The following is an 18,686-nucleotide window of genomic DNA, read 5'->3' on the forward strand; positions in this document are numbered from 1 at the left end:
CCTCCCAGCATGAGCCCAGCTTCCAGTCACCCTTCATTTGAACGTGGAGCTGGGTCTCCCTCAAACATGCAGATGGACGCTTTCCACCCTGGTGAACAACAACAGAGCTGGGACTGTCTTTCAGTTTCTTCTGCCTTGTGGTGGTTGTTGAGCTTTCATTGTCTCCTGTTTATCTTTCTCTGTCTGAACCTTCATTAATGGTTACAGCTAATTGGCCATGGAATTGGTCTTGCATTAGCATCTGGATTACTGGGGTAGTACGCATGAATGACGGTGAAAATTAGTGTTTTAAAGAGGCACTGCCAATATAATTATATGGCTTAGGAAGCAGGTTAAAATGTTTTCCGATATGACAGCAGCAATGAGGAAATAATTTTTATTCTTACTGGTTTTCCGCATTATTATCACTGTGTATTGATTAAAGCAAGACTGAAATATTAGGAATTTTTGTGCTAAAGAGGAGAGAAATTTAAAAAAGCGTGCTGTTGTGGCACACCTAACAATGAGTGGGCTCGATAAGGTGGTGGTGTTCATTTTTAAAAATTGGATAAATGAAAAAGTGGCAACTTTAAAGCTCATAAAGGGAAATAGATTTATAGTGTGAAATGAATCTGTGTGACTCCTTGACATGGATGATCTTCAAGACAAAGAGTTTAAGTGTTCCATAAAGGTTTGACCATTTAAAATTGAAAAGGATCATCAAGGATCTCTGAAGAAAAAAATCCCATCATCCTTCAAGCATAAACCAACCAGTGTGAACAAGGTCAGAAATCGCCATTCCTCTCCATGGTTTATTTCTTATCTGCTTATTATGAGATTTATGCTAATATTGCTGATCTTGTTTACAGCGACGAGGCGTAAACAAAACCAGACAATCTTTGCAAAAAGCATACCCAGGGGTGTTCTAAACATTTGCATGTAAAACCTACTGCTGTGCATACAGAATGCCTTGAGTAGGTGGAAAATCTGCAAACATTCTTTCTGTTGTGTGAAGCAAAACAAACCAACAACCAAGTACAGTTTCTCCACAGCAGGATCACAGTTGAAAAGGGTTTAATGGTTTAAACTAAGTGAAGTACTAAATTTTGTTTCCCACCTCCTAAAAACACGGCATTGAAGGAAACCTTGAGGTGAGAAACTTTTTTCCATTTGAAAAATCAAAATATTTCTTTTAGAAAACAGAGACAGAAAACTTGTGACATTTCAAATTATTCTGGTCCCATTTATCATACAAATAAAGAGGTGAAAGGTAAGTAAGACAATTTTTTTGGCATCACAGTCTCTTCATTTTTTATTATAACAAAACAAACAATGACTCCCTCCTGAGCAGGAATCCCTTAGACGTTGGACGTACCCCTTTGAAGTGGAAAGGATGGAGTGTGTCTCCTGAGAAACACCTTTGCGATATTTTGAAGAAGGTGACCTCATGGATAAAATTTTTCTACATGTCACTTCCCAAACCTGACACGTTCTTCTCTGGTTTCGGTTTTCTGTTTTCTCCCTCTCCAGCTACCGTGGTCGCATCAGTAAAACTGTTTGGTCCTTTTTTTGTTCTGAGCTGTGGGAGGAAATCGCTGACATCTGTGGTACCTCAGGTGGTGCCAGGGGCCCGCATGTGCGGTTGCCATCAGTGACAGGCATTCTTGCAAAATAAGATCCTCCCGCATCTGATGCTGCCCTGTCTGCGGGGCTCTGTGCCAGGCCTGGGGTGTTTAACGTGCAGCTGGGGGGAACATGAAAGCATTGTTTTGGAGCGTCTGTGGAGTCTCTTTTAATGACGGGAGCCCACGATCCTTCCCGGTGTTGGCTGATGTCTTTACTGATGTGTTTTGCCCTTTGTCTGATGAGTTGCTTCCACCAGCGGCGTCTTGTTTCCCCGCTGCTGAACAGTGCGCAGCAAGCGGTCAGCTTGCTGAGCCCCTGGAACACGCGAAGCAAAGTGGTAGCAGCATCGCCTGACCCTGGTCCAGCTGGAAGCGATCAGTAGCTTTCAGTTAATTTGGAAGTAGTGTTATTTTAAAAAAGTGGTGATTATTTAGCCAAAGGAGTACAGTTAATGGATGCACATTCATTCTGCCTGCCAGCTGTGCTTCTGGCATGGCGAAATGTTAGACTGAGATCTGTCCTGTACATGTAGAAAACTATCTATTGGAAAAATTACATCTGTACCATTTTTCTCAGAGATCCTTCAGTGAGTAGTCTTGGGGTTTTTGTCCTGAATAAGTGCTTTCTATTCTTTGTTCTCATTTGAAAACTAGTTCAGCTGGGGACTTCCTAATTGTACTGTTAGGGGTGTAAATTCTCCTACCGTTATTGTGATGGTAAAATGGTAATTACAGCAAACTGATGTGGCACCTCTTAACAAAGGGATCTGGTGTAGCAGCGTTATATATTTCACTTAATATGTCTCCCCTCTAAACTGAGAGCACCAGGTCCAGCAAGGCCCCATGTCTTGACCTTCGTGGTTCAAGTCTCTGTTTCATGTGAACTGCTGATTGGATTCTTGTCTCTTTTCAGGGAGAAGTGCTCCAAATAGCCCCCAACAAGTGCTGCCCTGAGTGTGCGTCGCGAGCTGAAGGGTTTTGCCAGCATGAAGGACAGATCCACAGCGTGAGTGCTCTATCAAGTTCCTCGTCGGCAGCAATCCTTACCAGTTTTTAGCTCTCCGTGGTTCGCGTCAGTGAAAGATGCCTAGCTGACGTGTGGGAGAAGGATAGTTCATTGGCCTTATATACATGTCACTGTCAGCTAATGTAATATGAGGGGAGTTTGGTCAGCAGGGTTTGCAAAAAGGGAATGTGTTGCTGAGCAATCGTGTCCTGCTTGGCTTAAGGGGAGAAAGCTTCCCGCTCATTCATTTGCTTTGCCGTTGCTGTGGATGATTGAGACAATATAGTAATGTTAGGAGAGGAGCAAAGCACAGTGAACTTGACATATGAGCTATCCTGAAAGAAGGCTTTCCTCTCAGCAGCCATCTATGCCGGTAGAGATTGATTGCTGTCGTGAGACCTGGGTTATGTATTTTGTAATCCTGAATTATTCAGGAAGCAGGTTCCAGGATGTGGTTTCACCTACTGGGGCTGAAAGGCCAAAACAATGTGTCCACAGAGAAGAAAAAAATGAAGATTCATGGGTGGTAGTTAATGAATCATGTCAAACAATACGCAAACATAGAAAAATGGCTTAACAGTGAACCCAAGTCCTACGTCTGGTCTCTTACAGACTTTTCTGTTTGACAAGAGGCAAGTCGGGTCCAAATCTTAAGAAATACGCTAACAGGCCCGCTTACAGTTGAATATCTGCACCTTACACTCTGCACCTGAGATGGATGGTGTAACCCTCTGTTTCAGTGGGAGGCATGACCAGCATGGATCTGTTACAAGCTAGACAAAGGCTGGAACAGGAGGGATAGCACATCCATCCTTTTCTCATATTTCTTTGTGCCTGTGATTTGGGTGATACTATATTACATCATAGTGCATTGTATTGCCTCTTGTTGTTGCTGTTGCTGCATTTTGCTGTGTTGTACTCTAGCCGCAGCTTTTGTCTTTTGGCTCTCTGTAAGCCTGTTCTTTTAGGACACAAGTCAGGTGAATATGTAGGCAGGCCCACAGGGACTATAGGCATATTTGTACCCGTAGTCATACGTCACACCCCAGTTCCACTGTGAGGTGGTTATTAAACAATTTCTTTGTCGGTGCAAAGTCTCGTCGTGATGTTTGGTACAGATTTGCTTAAGGAAGATGTTTTCTCTTTTTCCAGTAAGCCACTGTAATGCTTTCTGACTTGACCTTCATTCTACAAGCATCTAGCTAGCAACACTGGCCCTAGTGGTAGCTCCATCGAAGAAAATCTGTATCCTCTATCGGCAAGAGCTTTTTCACTCCCTGACTAATTCAGTATTGCATGTTTTGTAAAAATTAACGTTCTCTGTTTGCTGGAGAGCTGTTACTTTTTGAGGCCAGTTTTTCCTCCCCTTGCCTCAGGGTAGAGGTATTTGTTTCTGCATTAAAGAATAAGCAGGTCTAATGAGATTTTACTCGTAGGGAAATGCATTAAGCATGTGGGGCGGGTGGTGTTCACCTGACCACCTTGTGGTCAGGTGTATGTTGAGGCCCATGTTGAATATTTCTCGAAAGAAAACATGCCTCTAAATTTAGAGTTTGCCCTACAGAAGCTGTAGCGGAGAGGGGTGTATCCAATAGCCTGGGTCTCTGATGGTGTGTTGTTGCTGGGTGCCGCCCTGCAACAGGAAGGAAACTTAGGCTGATCTCCAGGTTTGCTGCTTTACCGGTATTAACTTACTTTTTGCCCCAACAGTGCAGCCAGGAGTAAGGGCTACAATGTGCAAAGGTTGGCTGGGCCTGCAGAAGAGTAAAGTTTAATACTAGTGCAGCGAGGCTTAAAAGGGCGAAGATGTATTTACAGGTCTCATTGGCAGCTGGATTCATGCGTGTGTTTTCTGTGCCTTTGGTTGCATTGTGCACTGCAGCACGGCACACAGTGGGCCAGCTCTGGATGTGTCCGGTGTTCCTGCGCCCACGGGAAGGTGAACTGCAGCCCCACGGGGTGCCCAGCCCTCCCTTGTGGAAGAGGGGAGCTGCAATACACCGCTCAGGGAGCCTGCTGTCCCAAATGTGTGGGACTCGGCGGTGAGTATCGCACGTGAATTGAGGCACTGTCTGGCTTCAGTGATCCGAACAGTAGGTCACTGGAAATCTCCTTTCAGTCCCAGATCCGGAAAGCTTTTATTTTCTTGTCCAGTTCTGTTGGGGAGACACTGGCATCAAGTGTATCTCTTAATTCTCTTTCTGTCCTGCTACCACACTTACATTTTTAATGGCTTCACCCATAGGCCAAGAGGAAGTGATAAGCTTTAAGCAGTGAGCAGATGTGCCTACTATGTCCTTATTTTGGAGATTAAAATCTGGAAAAAAAGATCCAGATATTTCCTGTGTACTGAGGGTACTTTTGGCACTTGCAGACTTGGACTGCAAGTTCCAAAAATGCTGGAGCTGTTGGATACCTTTTCTCACGGAAGTCCAGTGGGAGAAGTGCATCCAGAGGTCTGAATTCACAACTCTAAAGCCTTTGAAAACTGGTGGAATTGTTACTGTCATTACCTGCTTTGACAAACCAGAACTTTGAATTCTGAGATGCACAAAGTCTGTGTTTTCATTGTGGGTGACAGAAAGGGATTAAAGGGCATTGGAAAAGAAAATTACCCATTGTTTTCATATCTCGTAGAGCCTTGCTCTTTTGATGGACGCTTGTTCCAGGATGGTGAGGACTGGCGCCTTGGTCGGTGCTCCAAGTGCATCTGCAGGAACGGTGCGACCCAGTGCTTCACAGCTTCCTGCCAGACTCTACTGTGCAGCCAGGTCAGGATCCAGCGGCCTTCCGGGGACATTTCTCATGACGGTCGTCTTTCCCTTGGCAAGGTCCATTTCTCGTGCAGATGTACAAATTAGCAGGCAAATCCTCCGTGTGACAAGTGAGAGATTGGAAAAGGGAGTTTTGATGTGTGGAAATACAGAGTGATAGTTATGTTTGTCAGTATACACGTGCTGTCCCTCTCTTCCCTAATATCTTCTTTCCCCACCATTTTACTCTTACCATGCCTTTGCTGGCTAATTTGTCACAAATACTGTCTAAAGAAACTGCTTTTTGTTTTATACTAAAAAAAATTGTATAGGGTTGAGCAGGAAATGTTTTTATTTCTGTGAGGGAAGGAATGAAAACATAAAGATTTTTAATGGGGGTTTATCTTCACAACTTTCAGCATTTGGTTTGCAGTCAAAAAGTTCGGTCTGCAGGTCTTGTTTACTTTTTCTTTTTTACAAGAACTCTAGAAATATAGTTGAAAGTAGTCAAATGCAGATAACATTCCCCTTCTGACTTAAATAGTTTAGAAATAGAAGACAACTGCACCTGAAAGAGTCTCAGAGCACTATTCCTTACGTGTGCTTGTGTTTAGAAATCAACAAAACCAGTAAGATAAGTTAGGCAAGCTCAAGTAGTGACTCATGGTTTTAGTCCAGTTGAGAGAAATGGGGCATTTCTGTCTCCAAGATCTTTGTTGTGGACAAATGATGAGTTCTCAGCACTTGTGCAGTCACCAACCCAACCAAAATACTACAAGATTGTATACAGTGTTAACACAGGATTTAGTAAAGGCAGCAAACTATACACAGTACTCCACATTCTGTACAAGTGACTCCATTTTTTGAATTCTCTTTGTTATATTGAAGCGCTTAAGGGTGTGCCTGTGCTCTTTGGATTTCTTTTCATTGGGCCCATTGTACCAGTTTTCTTGGGCACCTTGGTGTACTGCTTTACAACAGCATGCCATGCTAAGGAAATGCAGGAGCTGGCTCCCTGGAAATCCCTCTTCTGACCTTGACTTGATGTTTTTAGGAGCTGCCATTCCCCAAATACTTTTTAATCTACTACTGCTCTCCAGTGATGGATCCAGAAGCTCCCTAGAAGTGTGTGCTGTGGCTGAGCACACTTCTCGGTAGCCCTGAGAAAAACAAAAGCAGTAGTTATAAACATTTTTCCTGTTGATGCTTACTCAGCTTTCTATTACTGGACCAGATGTTTGTGCAATTAACACCTTTTTTCCTTGATAAAAGGAAAGCCCACCTGTTTCTGTACATGCTAATTCTGTTTTGCTTTGTCCTGAGATACTCAATTAGTATTCGCTGACTAAGTACTGTGCGTTAAAACAAATTTATGCCTGCTTTAGATTCCTCCTTTCCCACTCCAAATGGTCCATGTTACCTGCTGACTGATCGCACTAATGTTTAATCAGCTAATCATTAGGATTTAATTTGTGCAAACAGAAACAACTGTGTTGTTGCTGTGATGTATCTGAGAATAGTTGGCTGAGAGCATCCAAGTAGATGCAGCAGGAAGCCAATTCTGATGGTGTTCTAGATATTTCCCACCAAGGTGCCCAGAGGAAGGGACCTTGGCAGGATGTGCAAGGATCCTGTTCTGCTCTCAGTCATACCTAACATTTTTCTTGTACGTGACTTTATCTGTGTCACTTTCTTCATTCTCCCTGTCAAAAGCAAATACATAAATTCTCCCAGTATTAAATTCTCATCTTCCATCTTTCAGATCACTGTGCCCTTCCCTGGGTGCTGAGGGAGAGGAACTTCAAAAATGCTCGTTGCATGTGGGAGTACACCTGAATGTCCCACCACCTATCCCACCAAAATCCATGAAAGAGTTTTTTTAACTCTGCTGTGAAATCTATCGTTGATAATTTTTTATACAAAGTCTTTCACTCTTTCTTTGAATGCTAGTGATTTGACTAACAAGGCAGATGAGATAACAGTGCTTGGCGTTTCTACACTACTTGCAGTCCACAAGTCAAGTCTTCCAGTCATCCTGCTGTGGCTAGAGGGACGTGCTGGTGAACAATACTATTCCAAATCGTTGGGTGTACGTGGAATTGTAGCAGGGGAATTACAGACACGCTTTGGGTGGATGGAGTTGAGGCAAGCAGGAACTGTTATATTGATGTGAAGTGCCAGCCTATTCCAATGTGATACTTACATCAGTCCTGAAAAAGTTTACGTTAGGATAATCCAGTTTTAAGCGTAATTTAACACCTGTACAGACAGTTATGCTGTATGGGTTTAACTAAAACAGTGCAAATGCCTGAAAGATGGCGAGTGTAATTCACACATTCAAAGCCTCAAAATGTGGCAGTACCAGGAAAAAAAATCTCTTCTCCATCTCGTTTAGTATATATCTGTATACCCAAATACATGTACTTCACCTTGTGTGTGTGTGTCTTCATCCACATCTCTGTACCTATCTGTGTATTTGGACCTCAATTGCCATCCAAAGCAACCCAGAAAATGAGATGAAGGAAGTATCTTTCTATCTTTCTACCCTGATCTCATGCTGCGAAGACTGCCCCCAGATGCTGGACCCAAAATGAAGCCTCGAGCGACTTGTGGGTTATCACAGAGATACTAAATGCCTGGAATTCCAGGCGGTGATGCTGAGCCCCGTGTTAACTGTTCATGCTCTTATTTTACTTGTCTCTACTGCTTTCTATGTAGGATGAAGTTATGGTTATGTCTCCTGGAAAATGCTGCCCAGAATGTGTTCCAAAGCCCTGCTCTCTGTCAGGAAGAGTGTACCAGGTAACCTTTGACAAGTCGCACCGAAAGGCAGTTCTTCACAATTTCTGGCACATCTCTCTTGCCCTTCTCCCCGACATCTGACTTTCCGCCAACACTGATAGCTTAGTACAACCATTGCTTTTTTTTTTTTCTTCCTGGAAAGCCAGAAGAGTTGAAAGAAATTAGGACTAGATAAGAATTTGCTGGCAAGCAGAAAGGAAGTTTGCAAGGTGAAGCAGATCAGGCACTTTCTTTTCACGCTTTTTTGAAGGAGGAAAGCAGAAAGCACTGGTGAAGGTCGAAGTATTTATAGCTTTTATTGTGTCATCTGGAATTAATGTAATGCATTATTTAGTGAATATATGTATGTGGGATTTTCTGTTAATGATTATTTTTTGCTAATAATAGTAGTTAAGGCCTCACCAATGTCACTAGCTTCTAGTTAAGAGGAAATACACACCACAGTGTCATCTAGACCTCGTACCTCTTCTTCCTGCTTGCTGATCATGTAGAGATAGGCATTTTTTAAGAAAAGTTTATTATCGGATACAGACATGCAGAAGGAGCCATCATATTCCATAAGCAGCATAGATTTCTGGAAAGAATTTGGTTATTTATGAAGAGTCTTTAACAACTGTATGCATGTTCTTTTTGAACAGCATGGCGAACAGTGGAAAAAAAATACCTGCACTGCATGTGCCTGTCACAGAGGAGAAGTCAGGTGTCTGAGAGAGACCTGTGACTCTATTACCTGTGAGAAGGTAGTTAAAAATCGTTCACCTCTGATACCCTGGCTGCACGTATCACTGTGCCCGTGCTAACAGGTTCAGACGGTCCTGCTCGATGATTGATGATGTTTCGTAGGGGGAGAACAAAGTGCAGCGTCCTGGGAAGTGCTGTGAGGAGTGTGTGTCTTCCAAGGGAAGCTGCTTGTATGATGGCACTCTCAGGTACCATGGTGAGATGTGGAATAGTACTCGCTGCGACTTCTGCGTGTGTGATGAAGGACAAGTCACCTGCCGGGAAGCAGAGTGTGCCAAAGTGGAGTGTGCCAAGGTAAGAAAGGTTTTCTTCTTTCAAGATGTATCTGTCAAGTCTTGTGATTTTTTTTATCTTTTTCTTTTTTCTCGACTGACATCTCAAGACACTCTTAAGAAGCTGCCCTTCTCTCGGGGCTTGTTCTGTGCAGTTACCTTGAAAACACTTCACAGGAAAGGAGAGTAAACTTTGGATTTTCCATGCAAGTTTGACCGCTCAGTGGGCTTGCATTGTGAAGCAAGCCACTGTGAATTGGTGACTAATTTTAACTTGGATTCTCTCCCATGCTGTTGTCTGCCTGCTATAATGGAGGGTCAGACACCCAGAGTTTTCAGGGACCACCGGCTTTACCAGGAGCTGAACACGGGGAGAGATGTACAGGTCAGAGGTAGTTAAAAGCTTAAGAAAGGTTCCTTCTGTATGCTACAGTGGGCTTCAGTAAGGTAGTTGGATATGGAAGTCGGTGTTCCACTTTTCTCCATTTTTCCCATTACATTCTTGTCATGGAAGGGAAGCTGGTAAGCTATTTTATCCCCAGTGCTGTTTACTCCAAAAATAACATCTCCCCTGCCCCCAGGTTATGTTATATTTCCTCTTACGGTGGATGTGCAAAATATATTGGACACGGTTGAATGCTTCACACACATACAAATACGTTTCAAATTGCCTTTTCTCTGTAAGAAAATGGGATAAGTGTTCTGTGTTGTTTGTCACTGCATCTGTTTTAATTGGTGGGATAATATCTGCTTTATACCTACTACTCCACAGTGTCAGTGAAGAGAGGGGAAGGATTTGTAGCCTCCTGAGTTTTCTCTCTCAGAGGCAATGCTTTTCTGGGGACTCTGCCTGTGTGCTGAATCTTGAGCAGCAGCACCTTTGTGCTGTGTCTGAAATCCAGCCAAAACCTGGACGTAATGGACTCGCTGGATTAGATTGTTTTAATGAGCGTTCAAGAAAGTGAAAATCCACACATGGAGCCCCAAACGATGATCGTGCAGAGAGGACGTATCTAGGAATAAAAGTGTATGCTTGTTCATCTGAGACTGTGCCTTTTAGATAGCAAAAACGCATTGAGCGTGGGACCCAAACTCTAGTGACTGATGTAGTACTGCTGGTGATCATCTGACCTTAAACTGCAGGGAGAGCTTTTGCTGGGTGGAAGGTCGTGGTTGTCATAAAATCTTGTGCACTTGCATCTGTTTCAGTCAGCTTCCTGCGTGCTTATGGCTGTAAATTGGATCATTTACACTAATGATGATGGTGTGCTGTCATGGCTCAGTAGGGAGAATTATTTAATATTCATGCTCATATCTTGGGTACTGACAAAGAATCCATTATTCAAAAAAAGCCAGGGGTATTTTACAGAACAATAGCTGGAGATGTTAACATGGAGGGTTCAAAACCGGGGTGTTCAAAAGCGTGCAGCATTATCACTCATGCAACATTTTTTTCAAACTCAGGCTCTCAAAGGTAACCACCCATCTAAAAACCCAAGCACCTACAAAAGTGATATTATTTGTCAGAGTATGAACCGCTGCAATTTTCATTTGAGTGAAACATGATTGCTGGGAGGACAGAAGGAGGAAGACAGTGTCCGTTGTTGTAGATGAGAGTTATGGTCCCACTTGATAAAAGATAATTTGCCCAAGGATTTAAGATAAACTAGGTTCCTCAAGTCATGTTCCATCATAGTTTGCCTCAGTAGTACAAGGTGCATGTTAATTAAATGCAATAAAAGATTTACTCAAAAAGCAAAGGAAATATTTTCTTTTTCCTTTGCTTTTTCCTTTTTGAGTTGCAGGTCTGTTTTTTAGGCACCTGCATTAATATATCAGAGCTGATGTGAAGCTGGGAGCATTTGGATTCATCTCTTCATTAAAGCACTATTAATTTTCTGGTCACATCGTCCTATTTAATCTGTAATGAGGCCACAGATATGAATGGTGAACCCTCCACCACTCGACAGAGTATAGCAGTGTTACGTGAGGGCAAGGTAGAGGTTTAGCTTATAAACCCTTTCAAACCAACCTGTCCAGCAACCGCCAAGTGAAAGTGCCTGTGGTGATTCTGACCTAAGCTTCAAAAAGCCGTTTTCAGCAGGTTACTGATGAGCTAGGGCATACAAGTTACGTGGCAGGCTGGGTTAGCTATGGATGATGAAGTGGACGCACTCAACCAAAGCCACTCAAACTGTCAAAGCATCAAATTGTCCTGCCGGAGCACTTGCCAGGACCCCAGCAAAGTAAGCACCCTCGTGACGAGGTTCAGAGGAAGACGGGTCGTGGGTGCTAGCAGGGGATGCTGCAGCCTACCTGCGCAGGCTGGCGATGAAATATTTCTACTAGCAGCCCTGCCAGCCCTAGAACCTAAGGGTTGGTAAGACGGAGCTTGCAGGGTGCTGCGTGACTGCCATGCAGCCAACAAGCTGCAGAAGTCTTTCTGATGTTTAGAAGAAACAGAGCTAGGGGTTTGAGAGTTACGGATGGTGTGTGTGGATGTAGGTGTGTACGTGTTTGAGAGAGATTGTGTAAAACATTCTTTTTTTCTTTTCTGCTTCCCAGCCCATCACTGCCTTTCAGTGTTCTCAACCTGGAATATGATGAATCTCTCTTCAGCAAATCCACAAGTTATCTCACATAGCCTCTCCCTTTTCTGAGTCTTGGCAGAGCAGCGTGGTTGCATTTTTTTGGGCTAGGCGAGCCATGTTCCATGGCTAGTTGTTCTCAGTTTGCCTGTAGCGTCTGTTTATGTGGGCGGGTGGGGATGTTGGCAGGGATGGGGATGGGAGGGTTTACAGTACACAGTAGTGACATGAGATCCAACTGCTGCCAATGGCATTTTGAAGTAATGATTTAAGAGCCAAATTGTATAGAACCAGCAGAGAGAGATTTAGGCCGTGTGTGGTCCTCGATGACTAAGAACCATACTGTTTCTCCGCTCTTACCCATTCGCAGAAATGCGTGAGGGTTGCCAGAGCGTGGCCTGGCTTAGTCGTTCTACCTTGGTGAGACTAACGGTAACCGGTGCTGTCGGTGCCCTATCTGTGTCTAAAGTAATTCACATACACAAATGGGTGAGCGTGGCAATGTGGCACAATGAAAAATATCCTGGGGTGACTGCTGGAACAGGTCCCGATTGGTGTAAGTCAGCAAAGCTAGTGGTAAACTTGGCGCTCAGCTGAATTTTGAGAGCCATCAGGAGAAAGCGGCAACACGCTGAAATGGACACCAGTGCAAGCTGTGTGATTTCACTGGATACGCGAGTCCCTCGCAAACATTTAACGAACGGTCGTGACTTTTCTGTCGCAGGTAAGTAATCACCCTGGTTGCAAGGTTAAGAAGATCACGCCCTCTGAGATTTGGGATGGCTATTAACACTGACACTTCATGGACATAGATTAAATGAGCGCTCAGTGCAGATTGGCACCAAATCTAATTTAGTCATTCATTTGTAATTTTTTAATTGTATTGGTTTTGTGTAGATGTGTCTGTTTTCTGACTAGGCTGTATTACCTTGCCTATGTTAGCAGCGCGTGAGAATCTGGTCCAGAAAAGCTACTCAGGTCAGGAAATTGAAGCTGCTTCTTTTGAGCTCTGTCCTGCTTCCCTAGGACAGACTCTCCCTCTTCTCCAGACATTCAGCTTCCACTTGGGCACAAAAAGTTGTGACGAATTTGGGCACTTTATTCCCGTCTCCGGATGCTAAATTCTTACCTTCAAAATGAAGTTATTTAAGTGGATTCTGTGGAGTTTTACAGTTGTACAAAGAGCAAGCGTTTTCCATCTGGGATAAATAGAGCATGTGCTTTAAAATTCTCTTGGGGGGAAAAAAGGTCAAATATTCAAAATTAAGGTAAGTTTCTATGCATTGAAATCTTGACAGTGGTCCGGCAAACTCCTAGTGAGTCACAATAAAAATAACGGCATTCCTATTCTCTGTACTTGCAGTGAATTATATTGGGGGCTTCTTCCTCTGCAGGATTTAGGGATGAAGTAATGGCCTTATCACTGAATTCCCTGGCCTTTTCTGAGGTTTGTTCTGCAACTGCAGTATTCACTAAGCACATTTTTCAAACTGTACCTACAGAGATGAAGTAGGATAGGGAGAAGATAAGGTGAAATGAGATATAGAAGGTTGCATTCCAGGGCAAGAGCTGTTCTGCCTCTGCATTCCACAGTATTTTTGGTGGTGTTGATTCCATTTGAATTGCTGCAACCTTTCTCTTCACAGGGTGAAGAATTAATTCACTTAGATGGGAAGTGCTGTCCTGAATGTACTTCAAGTAATAGTTACTGTGTTTATAAAGAACATACCAAAGCTGTGAGTATCCTCGTACTTTGGAGCGCGTAATAGCGAGTTCTCCTCATAATGGTTTGGAGTAATTGGCTCTCCCTCGCCAGTTCTGAGAAGGATATTATTTGCAAGTGTAGCAGAGAAATAATCCGTTAATGTTGTCTGCGGATTGCTTTCACAGTTTACAGAACACACTTGTTTATAATGTGTGCATCTGCTGCAGAGTTTAAGTTTGCCTTGCTTTCCTTTGTGCAGTATAATCAATCATTTTCCTTTAATATTTAATGTACACACTCATAGATGTTTCCTGCCCATCTCATGGAGTTAAAGATGCCTGACTTTAATCCTGTAAAGTAGAGGCTACATAGCTGGGGCAATGTACAGCTTTCTCCCTCTGTTTCCCACTGATTAGAAGTTTTACTGCAACAGGAGTGCGTGATTTTATGAATATTTTCAAGGAACTTCCCTTCTGAAGTTAAGTAGAAAGGAAACATTAAGTATCTTGGTTTAAATATATCAGTAATGGACTTTTCATTGCTCTGACAGATGAGGACTGGGGCTAATCACTGCTGTTTGCCAACAGATGTGAGAAATAGGAAGTTTAATACTGTCTTGGGTTTTTAATGCTAATACTTCCCTTTCCTTCCTCAGATCTCTCTCTCTGGCCCAAGTGAGGTAAAACATATTAAGGTGTCGGGTTTGTTCCAGTTTGTGCTTTATCTCTTTTAAGAGAGGAACTGGCACGAAAGCTTCACGGCCGTTTGAAACGCTTGCTCTCTCTTCTCTGCCTTTTGATTTCCCCGTGCGGTGCCAGCACAGCCTCTGCCGCTGAGGGCGGCTTCGGTGGCCTTTCGAGACGAGCAAGGGGTGCAGATCGCAGGGCAGGGAGCCGTGGGTGCAAGATCTGTCCCCTCCGTCGACTCGTAAAAGTAAACCGGTGCCAGGTGCGATGGGTAGTTTTGAAGAAAACCGGTGCGATACCCCTTCATCTCTGTGGTGTTCCAGCCAGTCCTTGGTGATGGAGAACAAGGAAATAGAAGAGGGGAGAGGAAGTAAAATGCTATCAAGGTTAGGAAGAGATTTAAAGCGTGGCAAAAAGGTCGTTATGCAGAGACGTAGATTCAGACAGAGGACAGATTAGGGGCATCTATCTGTTCAGATACAGAGCAGATACAAGGACTTGCTACCGGGCTGTGAAAAAGAAGTAGACAGGCGAGGGAGAAAAATGTGGAGTCAGGAGAAAACGCTTTGAGTCAGAGACAACGAAGGCAGGTGAAGAAGTAGAAAAGACTTACTGCTAGCTGGGAAACACCCTGCTTTGGAGGGAGTGCTGAGAGGGAATGCGTTCAGGTGTTCAGGGGCCGAGGGCTCTTCCCAGCAGGCGCTTTGCTGGCTGCCTTATCGCGGCAAGGCGGAGAGGGCCAGAGGGTTACCGGCCCAGAGGAGCGCAGGCCCAGGTCGGCAGGCCTCCGCGCTGGAACAGCCCCAGAAACGTTTCCTTTACTGCTAGCTCTGAGGTAGCCTTGCAGTTTACCCGGAGGTTGCTGTGCCCGGCAAAAACGCTTTGTGCCAAGGCTCTCCTTCGCTACTCATGCTGGCCGTCGGGTGTTTCTTGCGCAGAACAGAGAGGCGTGGGAAGAAGGGCCGTGCAGAGAATGCGAATGCCGGGACACGGAGGTGATCTGCTTCCAGCGCTCCTGCCCGCCCTGCCCGCCGGGCAGCCTGGCTGTTGAGGTGGAGGGTGACTGCTGCCCGCGCTGCGAGCCAGGTACAGACCCGGGGTCGATCGTTTCTTACCGTCGCTCCTGTCGGGTGGGAGCGGATACGTCGCATATACCTCATACACGTCGAACATACCGCCCTCGCTTCCCCAGTACCGGTCCGATGCCTGTGCCGAATTTTAACTCCTCTTTGGTTTGCAGTTGCTCGTTAACTGGTTTCCATATAATTTAATTAGAATTCTCGGAGAGGCTTAGGGCTCCATCCAAAGGCTCCCTCTGACTTCCCCTGGTTTAAATGATAGCTTTCTTTTGGCGAAAGCGTTTCTCCTTGGGGTTGGTGTTTTTGGAAATGTTTTGTCTTTTTCTTTTTTCTTCAACCTGAGTTTTGTAAGGCAGGGGACTGCACCTTTCTGAATCCTAACGTGGGTTTTGGTGTTTCTGGGCTCCTGATTGTCTCTTGGGAGTGGAAAGAAGAACGAACCTGCTTACACTATTATGCCACAAGCTCACCTAGGGCTGAATGGCTGCCAGTTAATAATCGTTTGGAAAGGTTAGGATAGCCGTAGCTTATATGTTAATTTTGCATATAATTTCATTTTTCTCCAGGATATTGTCATCCTCCTTGATTTGCATTTCATAGTTGGTAGGCTTTAGCTGTGGTTTGCTAATTTTTCATGTTGGTAGCTCTTCTTGTTGCGTTCATATAACTTTGGTTTTATCAGAGTGTTCCAGTTAATGTTTTATCTCAGTAAAAAGAAAATAGCTCAACAGTTTAATTATGCTGTCATCTGCAGGAGTGCCTTGGCACATTTGCCGTATTAATGTCTTAAAGCTTGTTATTTACTGCATGCTAATAAAAATGCGAAGCACTACAAATTGAGAAGTGAGGAAAATGGGGTTTGGACAGTTCAGATAAAATTGTCCTGGATATTCGAAAGGGAACAGCATCTGCACAGGCTCCTAAGGAGGGGACAGATTATAAAGTGCTTTCAGCACCCACTTGTTCCCCTTCTTATCGAAAAGTGCCACTACCTACTGGTTACCCTTGAAAATCTGGCCTCTTCGTTCAGCTTCCGTAATGGTAACGTTTTGGAAATTACAGACTTTGAAGTCATAGTAGTGGACATACAGAGCCAAACTTGCATTTTTGTGTCCTAAAAGGTAAATGGAAAATTCATTTACTGAAGCCTGCTGTTTTCCCTCTGTCTTCTTCTGTGTTGCGTCAGACGGAATGAGAACCAAATGCAAAATCCAGCCTGCAGCAATTCAATCTGTGAGCCCAGAGCATCAGTCCTTAACGCATCTGCTTCGTTAAAGCCAGGAAAAATTTATTGCTGCTTCTCACAGATGTGTTGGGGGAATCAGGCAGAGAGAACCCATTCATTCTCAGCCAGTGTAAAGCGTCTAGCCCTAAGCATAGCTATTTATGTGAAAACCAGCAAACATGCCCTCTCACAGAGAACATTTGGTTTGGAGCAGAGGGAATTTTTTTTCTACCTAGAGAAAAGTTGTCCATTCTGTACCTCTCCACGTAGTCAGTTCATTGTCAGACTGGAACGACGGGGCTGCATATACCTTTGGAAAGTTATTGGAAAGAAATGGGTGGAGACAGAGCCTCCTATTCATTCCTCCTGTTTATCACTGTGGATTCATGGTTATCTTCAACGGCATGTCTTCCGTAGCTCTTGATTCCCAACTCTTTCCTTAGGTACATCTGCCTGGAAACCTGCAGGATATTTAGTGTAAATGAAGGAGAGTTTTCAGCATTGGGGCCCTTTTTGCTGACTTGTCAGGAAGGAACAGACAGCTTTTCTTCCAGCAAGCACAAGTAGCTCAGTAGTAAAGTGAAAGTAGTCCTTCTCTTGGCCTCTGCAGAGAGAGCAGCCATGTTGTCGGAGAGAATATCTGTGGTCAGGAAATGATTGCTACGGTGCCATGACATAAAGCTTTTCACTGGAGAGGTCTGCCACCTGTACTCTGACCTGGCGTGGACACGGTCTTGACTTACTGCAGGGTTTGACTGAAGGAAACTCAAATTCAGTTGTTTCGGACCATTAATTCCTGATGACTTACAATTTTTACTGCTGAGAAACCGTGTGGACAGTGAATTTCCTTTTTATCAATAGTCAGAAAATGTGAGTTTGTGCAATAACTTCTCACATACTAGAATACAGCAACATAATATTTAGCCCCTTTTATGCAATCTGGGAAAAAAAAACCCACGCCAAAACTAACACACCTTGAACCACAGACAGAAATAGCTAATAAATTTCACTTTGATTTTGGAGTATGCACTGTTTTGTGCCTTCCTGATTGAAAAGACTGCTGACGGTTTTTACCTTTGTGTCTTTTCTTTGTGCCAGCTGAGTGCCACCCAGACTGTTTGACCTGCTCTCGGTCCTTCGACCACTGTAATGCCTGCCGAGACGCAAGGAGGCAACTGCAGAATGGGCGCTGTGTGGAGACGTGTGACTCAGGCTTCTACCAGGATGGGGGCTCTTGCTTAGGTAATTTCTGCAAGGGGTTATAGCCTGTCAGATGCTTGTCTTCTCTGTGGCTTGCTGTGCTTTATGATAAAGAGATCACCAGGCTCTTTTTTGAAAAAAGCATTCAGGCACATACTGCCTAGCAAGCATGGGCTTAACAGTTCAGGAGGTTTCGGGCGGAAGCAAATTCTCAAAACTCTTTTGCCAAAATGAGGCAAAATTGTCTCCTTTGATCAGAGCAGGGGAGTCTTGCTGCATCAAGACGTTTGGGATTAATACATCTTTACTCTTTCTCTTGGAAGCCTGCAATGAAACATGCTCAGCCTGTACCAGTGGATTTGAGTGCTCCTCGTGCCAGACATCCCTGCTAATGAAGAACGGGCAGTGTGTGACTTTGTGCGGGAAGGGATACTTTCAGGATCAGCTCCTCTGCACAGGTAACTCAAAGCAAAGAAGAATGCAACACTTTGTGATGGCAAAACAGCAGACGAAAGCGGTACCCGAGCTCTTAGATATAGTCTCTGTTGAAGGACCTGCTGTTGACATAGGTGTTAATGTTCACCCTAGAGTAAAGGAAGGAGTGAACAGAGGAACTAGGTCATACAGTGTAAAATTGATTACTGCTCGGGGAAATATTCATTAAAATTCCTCAGCAGATCAGTTCTGTTCGTCTAAAACTCTCTGCTTTTGAACACTGCGGTTTTTTCACCACTGTCCTCTTTCAATTCAGAATTTTCTTTTGGAAATGTAACTGCGTTTTTTGTGGTGTTAAGGGTACAGAGCAGGGTGTATGCACTCATTTTACTAAGGATGTAACACCCTGAGCGATGCCTGGCAATCTGATCCCTGGGGGTTTTCTATGAGTTCAGTGCAGACTAACTGCAGCTGCTAATGCCAGCCCTTTCAGCAGACAGTGATTTGAGGCATGCAGAAAATTCCTTGGAGGGATGGGGGATTGGTAGAAGTCAGAAAAGCTCACAGAAAATACTTTTTTGAAAAATTTT

At 44.0% G+C, this 18,686-nt stretch overlaps 1 protein-coding gene across 1 annotated transcript in view; it reads left to right on the forward strand.

Annotated features, from left to right (window-relative positions):
• Window positions 1–18,686, forward strand: part of FRAS1 (Fraser extracellular matrix complex subunit 1) — a 171,114-nt gene that overhangs the window by 61,459 nt on the left and 90,969 nt on the right. The window contains exons 4-13 of the mRNA XM_081999099.1: window positions 2,518–2,610; window positions 4,493–4,652; window positions 5,248–5,381; window positions 8,082–8,165; window positions 8,804–8,905; window positions 9,009–9,200; window positions 13,413–13,502; window positions 15,096–15,243; window positions 17,560–17,703; window positions 17,985–18,119. Of these exons, the coding sequence (XP_081855225.1) occupies window positions 2,518–2,610; window positions 4,493–4,652; window positions 5,248–5,381; window positions 8,082–8,165; window positions 8,804–8,905; window positions 9,009–9,200; window positions 13,413–13,502; window positions 15,096–15,243; window positions 17,560–17,703; window positions 17,985–18,119 (1,282 nt within the window). The remainder of the gene's footprint in view (window positions 1–2,517; window positions 2,611–4,492; window positions 4,653–5,247; window positions 5,382–8,081; window positions 8,166–8,803; window positions 8,906–9,008; window positions 9,201–13,412; window positions 13,503–15,095; window positions 15,244–17,559; window positions 17,704–17,984; window positions 18,120–18,686) is intronic.

Source organism: Phaethon aethereus (genome assembly GCF_964289735.1).
Source record: "Phaethon aethereus genome assembly, chromosome: 4".
NCBI classification, from domain to species: domain Eukaryota; kingdom Metazoa; phylum Chordata; class Aves; order Phaethontiformes; family Phaethontidae; genus Phaethon; species Phaethon aethereus.